This window comes from Papaver somniferum, unplaced genomic scaffold (assembly GCF_003573695.1).
Source record: "Papaver somniferum cultivar HN1 unplaced genomic scaffold, ASM357369v1 unplaced-scaffold_118, whole genome shotgun sequence".
Classification (NCBI taxonomy): Eukaryota; Viridiplantae; Streptophyta; class Magnoliopsida; order Ranunculales; family Papaveraceae; genus Papaver; species Papaver somniferum.
The window spans coordinates 8,191,286-8,209,232 of record NW_020620825.1 but is presented as its reverse complement, the minus strand read 5'-3'; the positions used below and the strand labels follow the sequence as shown (position 1 = coordinate 8,209,232).

Here is a 17,947-nt window from a genome sequence, read left to right as displayed (position 1 = left end):
CCGGAAAGAATAGGGCAGCCAAGTCGGTCTAAGATAAAATTACTATTTTGCCCCTCACACTAATATGATGATATCTTCTGCGTCCGGTATTCGAATGACACGTTCGAGTAGTCTATTTTGCATAATTTTTCGAGATCTATCTAGTGATACTAGTTTCTTACCTAAATTATTGCTACATTAATTTCTATTAATTAGAATCACATTAACTAATCGAGTCATTGGCGGCTTAATCGTCTCTTGATCACATCTAGACCAGTCAAATAGCGTTGACGAGATTGAGGGTCGTTAAAAATAGCTCCTTAATTCATCTTCTAAATCTTCATAACATCAATCAGCTCCATAAACCCTAAATCATATCTTATCTGATTTAATACTTCCTCTTCTCTCTTCGTCCAGACAAGAAAAACACCACCTCCAGCAGCAACCCATGACTCTTGTCTAATTCTCTTGACCTCACAACCTCAGAAATCTCCAAAGAATTCACCAGAGGTGAAGAACAAAAGAAGAAGAAGAAGGAGGAGGAAAGAAGAAAGAGAAAGAAAAGAAGAGAATATAAGAATGAAGAAGAAAATAAAAGAGAATTGAGTTTTATCTTCGGTTGAGATAAGACCAACCAAAATACTGAGGCACCCAAGTTTGGATAAGGGCTGCCAAGGCGGCTAACCGCAAAATGACTATTTTGCCCTTCAAACAACACCGATGATATCTTCTCTGTCCGATATCCGAATGACACGTTCGAGTAGTCCATTCCGCGTAACTTTTCGAGATCTATATAACGATACTAGTTTCGTATCTAAATCGTTGTTAGATTAATTTCTATTAATTAACGTTCGTGTTAAACTAATCGAGTAATTATCGACTAAAACGTCTCTTGACTATCGCTAACCCAGTCAAATAGCACTGACGAGCTTAAGAGTCTTTACATTCTCCGCACCTTATCCATTTTCGTCCTCGAAAATCAAACCATCCTTCTGGTCTTCAAAAACTCCCCACCTTATAGAAAAAATTATATCTCTCAACTAAGCGCAAACAACATGAAACAAAGCACAAACCTATATGGCTTTCTACAACTAAAATTTGTGGCTCTAGGTTCAGTAGACTAGTTTATATTTCAATAAGTCACTGGTTATAATTACGAGAGAAGATATTCTATAGTAAAGTCTCTAAGTAATATTCAGGATCTATTAGTTTACTAATAGAAGCAAGTCTCCCTTCAACGCCTAGTGATACAAGAATGCAGTTGCCCTGTCTAGGTTCGCGACGCCTGACAATGCCTACCTACGTAACAAGTATCACCCGCATACATCAAAATTACCAACCTCACTATTCCCCAGTGCTGGATTAACTAAGTTTTAACTTATTAAGATTAATTAGTTTTTAACTTCCATCTTAACTGATGTATATTTAAAATTTTACTTCATAGAATACATACATATTACATAACATTTTAAGCAATTTAGTATTTATCCATTTATTTCTTTACCAATAAAAGTAATCCCATTTTACGTCAATTTATAATATTTGATAATTTTAACTTTACTATATTACCATATATAAATTTTCCAAATATTATTATAAATTTACTACCAACCTAATTATTCAAATACTATTATCAACTCTATTATTATTCTCATTATTCTTAAGTTGATAATCCAGTTAGTACACTAAACCTTAATCTTCTAAATATAATTTTACATTCACGTAAGGATTGATATACAGTAGAAACTCTTTTAATTAATACTCGATTATTTAATAAACTCTCTTAAATAATATTTTTAGCCGGTCGCGAATCGGGGACATCGTGCCAAATTAATAATTCGCTAAAATTATAAGATAATACTTTTTTGATTACCTATGTAGGCCCCATATGAAATATAAATTAATAATACATTATATATATATATATATATATATTCAATACATTAATGATTTACGAAGACTTTTTGAAAAATGATTTAATTGTCTTCTGTTTTTTGCTAAAATCAATATCGCATTGAATTTCATCTCTAATTTTTCTTATCATTTCAAGAATTTTTGGTGTTGTTGGATTATCCTTCTTGTGCTTGATTAATGCTCTACGAATTTCATCGGTCATTGTTGATTTTTTAACACCTTTAAGATGAGAAGCCATATTTATGTGTATAATTTGTTTGTGTTAGTAGTATGATTTCATATTGTATTTATATAAAATATTTTTTTATTTGTTAGTAGTATGATTTCATATTGTATTTCTATATGATTTTTCTTTTGATAAAAATATATTTATAAAATATGATTTGATATTGTGTTTATAAAAAAAAGATGATTTGATATTGATATTGTGTTTATATAAGAAATTAAAAATATGATTGGATATTATGTTTATAAAAATATGATTTGATATTGATATTGTATTTATAGAGGAAATATAAAAGATATGATATGGTATCTTGTTTGTATAGAAACTAATTATTTGATATGAAATTTATCTATAAATTAAGTATTAATTTATCTGTTAATTAATATCTCGCTAAATTAATAAATGTTGATGGTCCCGACAACATTAATTTATAGAGTTTCTACTGTAACAAATTTTGTTATTCATCTCAAATCCGTATACTATATCTTGTTAAAGATTGGCGTTGGGAATTTAATATGATCCAAATTTGAGTCTGCATAAAATTGTAATACATCCTAATATTCTTTAGATTTTACTATTAATATGAAGTATCCTATCGAATTTATTTCCTATTAATTCTAATATTACACTGAACATCCGAATACTATCATTATTATTTCATGTATATTTGTTTCATTTTAAAGATTTACTGAGTCATCTATTAGATTAAAAATAATTTCAGTACAATATTACTGACAAGTTAAGTCATTTTATTTTGTACTCTGTATCCTCATCTTTTTACGTCTAATGTCTAGTAAGTATTATATTAACTAGTTAATTTAAACGCAAAACATACATTTCTAATTTGTCATTAGTTTAATTAAAAAACTTAACCATAGATAACTGCTATTAGTTTCCTCTAACTATTTAATCATAATTATTATTTTTATCGTTATATATCGATATTGAAATTTTAGTTAAGTTAAGTTCAACATAATACTAATTGATAAATGCTAATCATTGCTTTATAAAAATTATTAATACTATTTTATCATCTATAATCACTATAATAATATTTTTATTATTAACATTGATGGTTGGACTATTATTCGACAAATATTATTAAGTCCCAGATATATCATAAATATTTATGTAATTATGAATTGTTGACCCTACATACATGTCAAGGTGTTCAGTAAGTTTCTATGTGATTAGCGAGATCTAACAATAATACTAATCTCACTATTTTTATAGTATTAGATTGTCTACGTGTTCATATTTTTTAGATTAATTATTCTCAAATCCTTATTAGCTAAAGTTATTGGTGTATCCTAAAACTTTTACTTCATTACCTATACAAACAACCAAACAAACAAATCAATTAATCAAATGAATTTTTTTAATTATTGATGGTTTTTAGTGAATTAAGATTTATCTCACAAACCCAACTCAGTTCTAAACTGATCTATTTCACTAACTGGCACTGGCTAATTCTATCTTTTCCCATATAAGATCTAATAGTGAGCTCTGACACTAACATTGTAGCGCCCCCTAATCTAGTAGCTGACTAATCCAAGAGATTAACTAAATAAGAGGCATTAAAAATCTAAATCATTTACTTAAACATTCAATTAAGAAATCTGTTACAAATGTTAACGCAAAACTAGCCCCGCTCAGAGATATATATATACAAGAACTCCTTTCAAATGATACATATATAATAGTCATTTGGTTTACAAACACGATATGCAATATAATAAACATAATAAAAAAATAACCAACTAACGAAATCAACCCTTAAAGCTTTCGTTGCGCAACTCTGATCTGTCTCAAAACTGAAAGTGGGAATGGGTGAGTACATCATCCCTAAAAGGAGTGGCCAGTAGGAATAACATTTAACTTTCAAGAAATCACTAGAATGATCTGAAAAACATTACATATTTTTCCTAAACATTAAAAGACAATAAATTCGTAGAACATTTGTGCATAACTCCTTCATCAAACAATGCATAACATTTGTGCAAACCACACTCAATAATAATATTGTGGTGTATCGCCATAGCCATGTGCATAAAAGCTGAATTCATGTAGGTATAAAAGAAGAAGCATTATCCTATATACCACAGATGGAAATTCTCATTTCCAAACATACAAATGGAAATTATTATTTCCCAAATAACTCATAAAGACAATCAAAGTATTATAATTCCTTTCCAAACGATAGAAAGATTAAAAGAGATAACAGAACTTTCGGAATATAAAACTAAACAATGCAAGAAATACACAATCAGATAATGCATGAGTTTGTTAAACATAAACTTTTGTAAAATAAAACAACAACAATCACAAAAGAGATAAATGCATTCCCACCTCTTTTGATGACAAGCCACGCCTACCTCGAGATCCACGATCCACCGGTTCATCCTTTGAATCGATCGTTGTTAATAACTAACTGTTAATCACACAAGAACTCTAAGAATCTAGCCAAAATGGCTCATACAAGAATCATACAAGTCTATATAATGGTTTTAAGCCCATTTATGACTTTATACCTTTTCATACTCTATCTTTAGCATAACTAAGGTTTATTAATTGGATCAGGTCAGTTCTGTAGTCCATTAGCTAGGTCTTATGAATATCTACAACTTTGTAGAAGGAATCAAAGGTCAATTCGGACCATAAGTGTCCAATACACTTAATTGAGAATTCTGGCCAAAATCCCAAGTCCACTAAGTCAGCCCCTTAAACTAAGGCATGGTCTATCTGATCCCCTAAAAGTCACTAACGGTCAATGTTTGGTCAGAGGGAGTCAACGTCCAAAGTCAGGTCAAAGTCAAAGGATACAAGGTCAAGTCAGTCAACTCAATGAGTTGAATCAAGGTTTACTGAGTTATCTCAACTCAGTCAGACAATTGAGTCAGCTAAGAACAAACCGAGTCAGACTGAATAAGCTCAGTCAGACAGACCAAAACTCTACTACAGACTTCATTCCATATCTTTTCTAACCATATCAATATCCATCTCAAATCAGTTCTAACAATTAATCGATCCAACAATACATATCCTTAACTTAAACTTCATAAATCATTTACAAATAACAACTTTGATTACCTACAATTGCAGTAGTTGCAAGCCTGCACTTGATGCACTAACTAATCCTACAACCCATCTACAATTGTAACTTCAGTCCAGATAACCATTGTATTCACCCAAAACATTATCTGTAACCTTCTAACATTAATCTAAAGATTCACTTGCATCATCTGTATTCCCATTACAACACTACCACTACAATCAATCATATTACCATCTCCATCTCATATTCACTAACTACAATACTCACAACAATTTATCTGCGGTTCAACCAACATATTCATTTCATTAATGCCTGCACAATCTGCAACTTCATCATCTCACAAGCTAACACCAATTGCATCTCCATCTCAGCAATTATCACCATCATTAACAACCCCTTGTGATTCAAATCCCCCAATACTAAGTCTGTAACTGCGACTCTAGAACACTCGATTACAACCATCTTCATCTTCACCTGCAATTAAGTTTACTCCAATACCTACATTTCCAGACCTTCACCATCATGACCCCTGTAATTTAACCTGAACTACAACCATAATTATTCCATGCATCTGTCAGTACTCCAACCATCTCAAAAGTAAGCCATCAAATCCTTAAACATCAACATAAACCTAAACTACAATCTCCATTCCAACAACACCTGCAACTACAGAATCACCCACTGCATAACTTTCAACTTCAATCTAAGCAAAACCTATTTTAGAAACCATCATTCCAAACTCGATTACATAAAATCATAATCAAAATAGGAGAAACCTTAAATTGCCATTCCTCCAGAATCTGAATCAACACCTGAATTGACACCACCACCATCTACTGGTTCTTAATTCTACTTCTCTTTTCTCGATTTCAGACTCCTAATCTTTATCACCTTCTTACTAACACAATCAAACCCTCACTTTGTTAACAACTTCAGTCATGAGCTTAAATCGATCCCAACTTAAGAACCCTGACTTCTTCAATTTCTAATTACTCTTCATTCGAACCCTAATTCACTCAAGCTGTTAAAACCCATCTCAAATCAATCTTATAAATTATCAATTTCATCATCTACAGCTTCCCTGAGTTGTTCTTCCTAATTATTTGATTCTTCTCTAAAACAACTTCAGAACTTCAATTAAACCTCTACCTACGATTCTTCATCAACAATATCTCCTTAATTCATCTTCTAAATCTTCGTAACATCAATCAGCTTTATAAACCCTAACTCATATCTTATCTGATTTAATACTTCCTCTTCTCCCTTCGTCCAGACAAGAACAACACCACCTCCAGCAACAACCCATGACTCTTGTCTAATTATCTCGACCTCACAACCTCAGAAATCTCACAAGGATTCACCAGAGGTGAAGAACAAAAGAAGAAGAAGAAGAAGAAGGAGTAAAGAAGAAAAAGAAAGAAAAATAAGAGAATATAAGAATGAAGAAGAAAATAAAAGAGAATTGAGTTTTATCTTCTCGGTTGAGATAAGACCAACCACAATACTGAGGCACCCAAGATTGGATAAACGCTGCCAAGGCGGCTAACCGCAAAATGACTATTTTCCCCTTCAAACAATACTGATGATATCTTCTCCGTCCGATATCCGAATGACACGTTCGAGTAGTCCATTTCGCGTAACTTTTCGAGATCTATCTAAAGATACTAGTTTCGTATCTAAATCGTTGTTAGATTAATTTCTATTAATTAACGTTCGTGTTAACTAATCGAGTCATTATCGACTAAAACGTCTCTTGACTATCGCTAACCCAGTCAAATAGCATTGACGAGCTTAAGGGTCTTTACAAATTTGATAAGATTTTCACGGTATCTGGATCTTTGTGTTCTCGATTTACTTAATGTATCATTCATTATATTAGGTTATTGAGTTTCTTGTCATTTACTGTACTTGCTCGTGAAAGATATCATGTAAACAAGTTTTAATATGAATGAATTAATTAGCTTGATAACAAGGGATGAAAAAAAAGAAAAAGGAAAAAAGAAGAAGAAATATGTCGGTAAAACTTGAATTATTGGCATATGGCAATACCATTCATATCCTTTTCATGATAATGTTCATAGATCTTACTTGAACTCCATATTGGAATTTTGTATAGATAATCAACAACCTAAAAACTCAACCCCATTTCTCACTCCAGAATAAAAGTAGCATTGGTGGAGCTTACCCTCCATCCTATTGGATGGTGAACGTAACCGCGTGTTCTCATTGGCTCGGAGAAACACTATTCGTATTCGTCCAATGAAATTTTGTGAAATATAGTGCGTTGATCTAACAATGTGCGGTGTAGATTAGGTAGGCGGTTGGTACACACCTGACGGACGACCCTCATTATTTAATATGTTTAACCGCTGGATGGCCAAGATCTTTGATTCGACGACCTAAAATTATTGCATTGAGTTTACTTGATTTTTTTTTTAAAATCATGACCATCGAATTTTTCTAAAGAAATTACTATATTAATTTCGCGTATTTATGATAAAAAATCATAAAATTAATAAAACTACTATATTAATTTCGGATATTTATGATAAAGAAAAACGAGTAAACTTATATTAGGTTACATATTTACGGGGTAAAAAATCATTTATCATGTAATCCAGTAAGAGAAAGAATATGGTATCCAAAGGTTCGGTTTCTTGGATTTGCAGTCTTGGTAGTTGTAGTATTAGCTGCTACCAGCAATGATGGAGTTTCAGCTGATGGATGTGAAGGTGATCTCCGGGGACTGAATGGCCGGTGTGCTCAATATGTTTTGAAGATGGGACCAAAGATACGACCATCTCGAGGATGTTGTGATGTTGTTCGGAAGGTTGATATTTTTTGTGTCTGTCGACAAGACAAGTTACTCAAGAGATTGAGAAACTTGTTAAAATAAGGAAAGTGCTTTATGTTGCTCAGTTTTGTGGCAAGGATGTTCCCCATGGAACCAAATGTGGAAGTAAGTACTCATGATTAAATATAATCCAGTAAACTTATATTTTTTTTTTATATCGTATTAATTTTTTAGAAACAAAACTATCCAAATTTATAATGAAAATACTCAAATAAAGTTTTTTGTGGGCAACCTAGCAACAAGCTGGCGCCAATACTTTTTTGAATAACAATGCCCAATTTATGAAAAATAAAGCTACCAAAACCGCTACTAGCTTCGTTACTAACTAAACAATTTTTTAGACGCTTGAAAAAACACAAAGTATCCTCACCAAGTTCCCCTAAGGTAGAGAAAGCTAAAACTCCCAAACCATATCATGTGAAACACACTTGTGCAAGTATTTAGTTTGTTTAAGTGAAACCGCACTAGATATAGCTTTTCCAGGGACGAATGAGCGAATTCCTTCCCCAGTGAAGGGCGAGACACCGGTGACATCCATACAAACATCTTGTCCATTTTCCCAGTTGAGTACAAGAATATCAGCACGTTTCAAATCTTTGTCATCATCCATCAGAAAACCAAGAGAAACTTCCTTACACGCAGGCACACCGGCTTTGTAACAAATGTTAGCGATTATACCACGAACAAGATCATGTCGAAACTTAGGGCCTATATCCTTAGCACAATGAAGCGCGTGATCTCCAAAAATGTCCATAGATTTGTTACAACTTGGGCATAAACCATTGTCAACAAAAAGTGGGATGCCAAGACGATAACAAAGCACAACTCTGAACTGTCTCGGCCCAAGGCACTGATTGAGTCCACTGATGGGTACAACCAATAAATAGTCTTGAGCATGCTTAACACGATTGCACTGCCACAAGATGGAATCTCTTGCAGACATAGAAAATTGGTTAGGAATTAGGTTACATATTTATCGGGTAAAATATTTATGATATTTCGATCGTTTGTAAGGTAAAAAAAATCTAAAAATGACTATATTAATTACGAGTATTAATGATAAAAATCCAAAAAATATAAAAACTATATTTTATTAATTTCGAAAATTTATGATAAAAATACAGAAAATCCAAGCATGTTTATGGAATAATAAAAACAAATTTATATTTTGTGGATCGACTATACTGTATTGTAAAAAAATCTAAAAATTACTATATTAATTTTGAGTATTTCCAAAAAAAAAAATTAAAAAAATGCTATATTAATTTTGGATAATTATTATATGATCCAAAAAATTGAGTAAACATATATATGGGGTGAAAAAATCAATTTATATTTTTGGATTCTTTGTAGGGTAAAATATCTAAAAATGATTATACCAATTAATATCCGAACGGGGGATTTTGCATTTTCCCCCTAAAAAAAATACCTATTTTGCATTACCCCCTTTCTAATTACTCATTTTTTAAAAAATAGGCTTGTTTCTTTATTTGGGTATGTCAAAAAAAATAGGCTTGTTTCTATATGCAGAAAGTCAAATGTTATGATTTTACTAGTATACCCATACAGGGATCATTTTTCTCTCCCTTTTCTCTCTTAATATAAAAAAGGGACCATTTCTCTCTCATCTTTCTCTTATATCAAATGAGTAGGGACGAAGGATACATTAGAAGAAAACATGAAAAAATGGCTACAATGATTGATTTTCTTAATTTTTGTGAAAACCAAACAAACTTATTTTTTAGAAACAGAGGAATGGAGTAATAATTTGTGAAACCCCCTTTCCGTTACGTTATGACTGTCCTTATCTCCCAGTTAACATAGCACGTCCATTTCACGTGTGCATCTTTCGACCTTCCTTCTTCTCTATCTTTTTTCTCCCGTAAATAACCACCACCATTAGAGACCACCACACTACCCAAATAAAGCATTTCCCACCCCTTTCCTCTTCTCTTGAAATCTACATTTTCTCCCACCATCTTATATCAGAAATCGTGTAGAAATCAAACATTAAACAACTTATTTATCCAATCATTATTTCACTCGCTCCATGCTAAAGAAAAATCACCATCAGAAATTAAAGCAAAATAAAATCACCCTATTTCAAACTATTCTAGCTCCAAAACCATGACCTAAACTTTTCTTTTGTTTCTACGCTTCATTTTCTTAACCTGTCTGCTCAGGGCCGTCTTAGGGTGCAGGCGAGCTAGGTGGTCGTCTAGGGCCCCAAATTGTTGGGCCCAAAAAAAAATTGTTTACAAGTGAATTACTAACATTCATAGGTGTTGGTAAATGATTTTGTACATTTACAAATATAACAGACAGTTGTAACAATTATAATTGTTACAAATAGTTCTTTAACAACTAATAGCACTCTTATTACCTGTTGGTTATCAATTTTCAATGTTTTTATGCCAAATTGGAAGTATACCCAAAATCTAACCTAAAAAACTGTAAAAAGAAAAATCGCCGGCCTTCGGCCGCCGAGCTCAATCTAAACTATCGTTTTTAGTAGTATGCTAACTTATCTCCAAAACTAAAAAAATTGCTTCGTTTTTGGCTAACTATCACATAAAAAGGTCCCAAAATTGAAGCTCGCCTAAGACACCCCGAAACTGTAAGACGGTTATGTGTCTGCTATCATCTTACTCCCATCCGGAATTGAAGATTCGGTGAAAGATCGGTAAAAAGAATACATGTAAATAGGTAAACAAAAATTAAGGAGCACCACCGTGCACCAGCAAATGATCTGTGCTTGAGGGTTTGAAATTTTGGCCCCTTATGTATCTCGACCATGAAATATATATCGCAAATAGAATTGAAATTTCTATATTTCAGAATCAAGCTTCTTCCACCGGCAACAGGCAAGCTTCTTCCACCGGCAACAGGTCTTGAGGGTTCTTAGCACCTATGAAATTGGGATTTGATGGATTAAAGAATGGAAGTGATGGGTTTTACTTAAAATTAAATTTGATTCCATGGGTGGAGCTGTGGAGGTAAAGAAGAGGATGGGGAGAACGACGACCAGTCTTTTTTGGTCTAGATTGCACCATGTTTAGGGTTTTACGATTTCATTTTGTATTTATGACACACCCGCGTACAGCACATACACAGTTAACTGAGCAGTCACGGTAAAGCTAACTGAAAGGGGGTTTCACACCTATTATCAATTTAAAAAGGGGTAATGCAAAATAACCATTTATTTTGAGGTGAAACACAAAATCCCCTATCCGAAATTAATATTCGTATTCCGTGTATCTAAAGAAATCATATATATATATTTATGTTTCGTGTATTTTGAGTTAAAATCCAACATCTAAACATTACTACTCCCTCCGTCCCTAATTAGATGAGCTATTTGTAGTTTGCACAAATTTTAAAGCAAGGAGGAAAGTGGAGTATATTTAAGTATTTTTTACAATTATACTCTTATGGGCAATAATAGTAAAATTTAGAAACGATTTATGTCTTAAACTATACCACGGTTTTTTACAAACTTTATATCGTTGAAAAGCATTTTAAAACACCCTATGCAACGAATATAAACATGACTATCAAATTATACATATTTCATATAGTAACAATAATCAATTAAAATGATAGTTTTAGAAATACCCCCTTGATTAGTGAAATAGCTCATCTATTGTTGGACAAAACTAAGAACCAAATAGCTCATCTAATTAGGGACGGAGGGAGTATATTAACTAATATCTGAAATTAATATTAATATCATCTTAATCAAAAAAGAAAAAAATCTTAATTATGATATGCCTAAATTTTTCAATTATAGTAAAATAAATCCTTTAATATACACACGATCATTTGGGGAAAAAAATATCAATACACGTGTAATTCCTTTAATACTACTACCATCAACTTGTTGCTACTAATATTATCAAAAATTCTTTAATTAATATTAATATATTGCTAATAAATTATTATGAGAATAATTTTCCTGATTCTCCTCCTAAAAGATATTGATTGATTTTGTTTCTTAATAAAAGTGATTCCGAAATTCAGGTTTGGTGACTCTCTATACAAGTAAATCAAGTGAAAGCCAAACCTCATTGTTCGCACGTTGCTTTTTTTCCCCGTGTTTTTCTTCCCTTTTTTAGGTTACTTGCAATCTAAGATTTTATTGTATGATTTATTTTTATTGTTTGTTTTGTATGTAATCAATAGGTTGCGGCGATGGGAGGTCGTGTAATCTATTTTTATTGTTTGTTTTCAGAATAGTTGATGATGTTTATGAGTTTGATCTTTTTAGAAAAATCAAAATATTTAGTTGGGCCGACCGAGCGAAGTGAGGGAGGACCTCACTACACCAAATCGACGGTTTTGAGACATACATAAATGTTTCCATGATTTTTTGAGACACATACAAATGTCTCAATTTTGGCGTAGGTAATGCTTTGAGATGAGTTTAAAGACGCTTATAAACGTCTCTTAATTAAAATTTGAGACGTTTGTATGTGTCTCATAAATGTTTACACACAGTTTGGTAAGTGAACCAAATTTCCATTTTAAGCGACGCAAAAACAAATTGAGTGACTCTTATATACGTCTCAAATTAAAATCCAATTTAAAAAAGAAATTATTTCAAAATTTCCTGCACCTGCACATTTGGTTTCCTGCACCAGAATACAGGTATCTAGCCACTCCATTCCAAATCATATATGAAACCACTATTCAATCCATTCTATTATATCACATATGGAATTGCAGCATTACATATGGATCCATCCATACAATCAATCGATACAAATACAGATGTAAGATGACTGAAATTTAACAAAATAAACTATAGATAACAAGTCTGTCTCTACAATTTGGGATCAAAATTGAGCATGTTTTGGGTTTCTTGTTCAATCAATGTCACCGGACCTCATCATGCGTGCATAGGCAGTGGATAGATTTTCTACAAGAACTTGAGAAATAAGAAATTACCTACAACTTGTTCACTCAAATCATATTATGCTTATCCAACTGTCTTCTTGATTTCCTTATTGTGGCACCTGATGTAAATGGAACATCTATAGGAGTTAGTTTACATACCAAAGGACCAGAACTAAAACATGACAGATCAAATGGGCACAATTTGCAGACATATACCTTTACTGAAGTATCTTGTTCTGATCTTTCCACTTTTCTTTAGTCCAACACCACCTAACATAAATCTTCCCTTTTCGTCTTCTGAAGATTTTCCAAGTCAGTCTACAAAGAGAGACAACAGGATGAATGAAACATGTTAGGTACCTGGTACTATATACAGTTTTCAGTTGTGGAAACACACAAGAAAGATATACCCAATGATGTGAAATAGGTATGTTAAAATCTGTATTCATATTTAAATATTTCGAGTTTCAGTGGTTAAAGCGCATCGAATGGATTATTTATATGTGGATGGGTTGCTTAATCAATGGTAAGTGGTAACAGAATGGTCAAGCTTCTAAAAAAATTATTGTACTTAAAACAATTACTGTACTAACTTCAAGAAAAAAAAAGTATATAGTTATACCTCATCATATACTTTCTGTTGTGCCTTGGGTTGCTTCTAAGGCTTAGCTTTTACGCCTACAAACAAAGAAATTTCCTAATCAGGATCCTTATCAAGAACATCATAGATGAATAGCTTATTTCAAGAATTTTACCTGGCTTGAAAGACCAGTAACAGATTCCAAAATCAGACCTGTTACACAAATTTCAAATAAGATGTTCTTGAGTAAAACACACAATTTTAATTGTTTGGAAGTAAAAGTACCAATTAAGATGCTAGAAAACAAATTCTCCGGCTCTGCACCCACCAATATTTCAGGATTGCATCTACTTGTTATTTTTCTTTGGCCTCAACTGCAGTTCAAACAAGCAAATCAAAACACAAGTTTGAGAATCATCATAATGAATATCAGAAACCCTATAGACCAAATGGATATAAATGGCAAAATCTGTTGAAAAGATACAAAAATCCATATCCAGTAGCTATGTGCAGTTACAACAATACCCAATTACATAAATGCACAAGATAATGGTGGTTCCCAAGTCATTCAGTCTTATATTGTTATACCTACTATTTAAACCAATTCTCATATGTCTATTTCCCGCCTCTATCATATATGGTCTACCTCTCATATGATCATGAATTCATTTATATGGTAGTAAGTGGAAAATTTCGACTTACTTGTGGGAGATCATTATGTCCTGGTTGTACACTTGTATAGGATAAAATTGGACCTGAAAAGTACCATGTATGGGTAGATCTCTTTCATGTCCACCAACCAGCTGAAGATAAAAAAGGATACAAGATTAATAGTTGATACTCAGAGTATAAATCAATCACTCTCCCTCCTCCTTTATCCGGGCTTGGGACCGGCAATGCAAGCATTTGTGGAGTTAAAAAGGTTTTGGTGAGCACTAAATTAATAACATCATTATATTAGGTAAATATAGGCATTTACAGACCAAAAAAAAAAACCTAAACTCACTTTACTAGACAACACTACTAAGGCTGGAATAACAAAAAAGAACACTAACAAGCAAATTATTAGATGCAACAAGTTGAATTTTCCATGTGCTAGTGTCGAACCTGTCCTTGCTTCGCAAAAGATCTCAGCTAAGGCTGAAATAACAAAAAAAAGACCAAAAAACTAGAATATACTAATGCTCAATGCCAACTAGTTTCTATGCTTGTGTTGAACCTATCATCGTTGCGCAAAAGAACACAAAAAGATCACAAACTAGGAAGATATTACACCTTGACCGGCACGAACCGCAAACTATCCTCAGACCAGATTAGAAAAGTAGGTAGTTCCAGATCCTTCAAAAAGTTAACGTCATCTCCTTGTGGACCATCCCATACTAACGCAGACTGATTATGAACTTCCTCGACATAGACCCTCTTCTCTGTTGGCTTCACATTTCTACAATGAACATAATCGCCAGCAACAATACATCCTGATGCAACAACTCTTCTTCTATTGTCTAGTAGTTGAACATCCAAGGAAGGAGGTTCATTGGTTACACTGTCGGCATGATCCAAGCTTTGATCAAGTTGATTACCTAAGTGAGAATTGAACCCTTTCTCTGGGTTGGGAGTGCCTACGCGAGATGATGATGTAGGCGTCTTGCGTTTCATGCAGTTCAACATCTCCTAAGAACAAGAATAGATAAAATCATTGTCTATTAACTATTAAACCTGAACATATTGCCTATATTACGACAAGTCAGAACTTAAAACTTACCTTCACTGCGCTTCCCAAGGAACCCAATTCACCTTCAATACCAATCAATTTACCGCCCATAAACCACACATCGGCTTCAGTTTTGTTTAGTTTAAGCGCATTCTCATTATCTCTTTGTTGAAGGGCATAATGTGAAATTGCTGCCATTCCAACTTGCTTCTTCGACATATGGGATGAGTAGCCACGAATCCCACCACTTCGTTTTCTTCCAAACACCTCCTCTAGTTCAGCTGAAACCACATTACTAGAACTTGAATGATCTCCTTTCCTTTTGTTCCTCTCTAGAGCCCCTGATACTTTGCCCTGCATTTAAAATGAAAAAATATAGCTGCAGTAAGTACCATTTACCAATGAGATTAGAAAGACCCAAAATAATAGGTGCTGGTAGAAAAAATGTAGTTGCAATATATAAAAGTTACTTGTTACAAATATATATAACTTACATGCACTGGGATGGACAGTCCCATCACGTCTTAAATGTCCGTATAACCATTTCTCTGTAGTCGACGGTAGTACCACTTTTTCGCTCATTTCATCCTACAAATACAAACATAAATGGTTGGTTAACAGGTTGTTACTAGTATCTGAAGATCAAAAAGAAGATCAGGAACATGAATACTTACTAACTTATGCTTCTTGTTGTGGTATGTGCACCTCCCAAGTGTATGGTGGATAGTGTTCTTTGCTTTGCTCTCTGCATTCACCTTATTCTTTGCTATCTTTTCAGGATTTTTCTCCATATCAACAAATTCCTTCCAGATATTTGGATTAATCCCATTAATCCTAGGTGGAACATCTTCTCTTACACTTTCCCAAATTTCTGGAGTGAGTTCTGGAAGTGCTTCATCTTCATCTTCCTCCTCAGCCTCAGGTATTTCAACTCCCTCCTTTATTGCTTGTTCAACTCTAAGAGATGCTTTTTCTGCTTGTCTAAGAGCTTTTACTATCCGTTTTAATGCCTTCCTTAACTCGTATTTGAATCTCCTATAATACGGTGGAAATGACACTTCAATGATTTCACGGCAGACTGCTGGGTCAACAGTCAATGAAAATTCACCCTAATATACACATTAAGATCGATAATCAGCAATAGGATCTAATTTGACCTACACATATAACATATTAATACAAGAAAAGAAATATAAGTTAGTAATAATACCATCAAAGCATTCCACGTCGTCTTTAAAATTGACAGGGGCCAACCTCCACTCCTTGTATGATATAGGAATATGAGTCCTTATGAGCTCTCCTAGCCTAGTAGAGAATCTCGCTGCCGCATCTCCTTCGATCTTGCCATCAATATTGACTTCAACAATCAGCTTCGGTTTTGCAGACGAGCAAGATACATTTTGCTGCGATGATGTGGTAGCTGATATAGACGGACCAGAACTGCTTCGATTGGAGGCCATCCTACTGCAAAAGAAAAAGTGAAATTTCAGTTAAATGATAACACAATCAAGTAATACAACAACCCATTCAAATAGTAAACTGCTCATATTAGTCACAGTAAACAATACATGCCAGCACAACCACATTCAAAAATATATTAAACTTCTCTACATTAAGCTATAGATCAATACCAACAGACCATATTCAAAGAATGAAACATAAAGTAAAACTTAATTTGGTTAACAGGTTGTTCTAAAATGAGCCAAAACACAAAGACTAATTTTCCTACAACACCATCAGAAGAAAATTACACCCGTTGAACCAATAACACAGCCAAGTTGGGCTCATCCACAGTTACAGATTGAATTTCTTCGAAATCAGGCTTTATCGTCCACATGTCTTGTCATGCCATTGGTGAGTGAATCACAACGGACCAATCAGGATTCTTCAAATCTTGAGAATAAAAAACTTACTTGGCCTCAAAATCCATTATAGCAGGTTCATCGATGTATTTGTCTATTCTCTTGAGTTCAAGTTTACCACCACCAGGTTTGAATCTAGGCAGACTTTACACCCAAGACTCTTGCTTTCCACCTTCACTCAGTCAAAATCGATAAAATCAGACACCCCTTTTCTATAGACATCACCAAACCTATCTTCTTCATTCACCCAACCTTTCTCCCCTACTGGCACCATTCTACAACAACATGACTGATAGACGCATTTATGTGTCTAATATAGCTCATTTGTATATATTGTTAGTACTCGATATTGTACTTATTTGGTTATTTTATGTATTTGTAGGTGTTTTTGGAAAATAATCTCTTGCGGCGAATTTGGCTAAAAATGTGGCATTTGGACCTCCGTTGATAACGTACCGGAAGCGCCTCAGAAGTGTACCGGAAGTATCCCAGAAATACCCCGGAGGAACCCCGAAAAAAAATGCGGAAAATGCCCCAGAGGACACTTGCTATACGGACCCTTGATTTTGAATAAGGGGTAACCTAATTACTAAGGGGTGACCCATTTCCAGGCATCTGGTAAAGGGAGACCAGCCACAGATAAGGGGAGGTCAACTTCTCAAATTCAAAAGAAAATTTTGGCGGGAAAAAAAGGCAGCAGCGTCAACAGTTTTGGATCAAGGATTTGAGCGACCTAGCAGGCGATTCAATGGGCAAATTTGGTACCCACGGACTCTACAAGACATAAGGGACATGTTAGAAGCGATTAGACCCATCTAATTGGGCTGGATAAGTCAGAAAATCCACACAAAGTCAAGACAGTGCACACGG

At 33.6% G+C, this 17,947-nt stretch overlaps 2 protein-coding genes across 2 annotated transcripts; both read right to left on the bottom strand.

Annotated features, from left to right (window-relative positions):
* Window positions 1-14,610: 14,610 nt before the first annotated feature.
* Window positions 14,611-15,340, bottom strand: LOC113330429. The gene is made up of 2 exons (XM_026577242.1): window positions 15,267-15,340; window positions 14,611-15,175 (listed from the first exon to the last, which is right to left on the bottom strand). The coding sequence occupies exons 1-2, from the start codon at window positions 15,324-15,326 to the stop codon at window positions 14,774-14,776; spliced, it is 462 nt and encodes a 153-aa protein (XP_026433027.1). The 5' UTR covers window positions 15,327-15,340; the 3' UTR covers window positions 14,611-14,773.
* A 170-nt stretch (window positions 15,341-15,510) lies between these two features.
* On the bottom strand, window positions 15,511-17,351 carry LOC113330475. The gene is made up of 5 exons (XM_026577284.1): window positions 17,129-17,351; window positions 16,426-16,679; window positions 15,890-16,324; window positions 15,710-15,803; window positions 15,511-15,569 (listed from the first exon to the last, which is right to left on the bottom strand). Exons 2-5 carry the CDS (start codon window positions 16,426-16,428, stop codon window positions 15,511-15,513), a joined length of 591 nt encoding a protein of 196 aa, XP_026433069.1. The 5' UTR covers window positions 16,429-16,679; window positions 17,129-17,351.
* Between the last annotated feature and the right edge of the window lie 596 nt (window positions 17,352-17,947).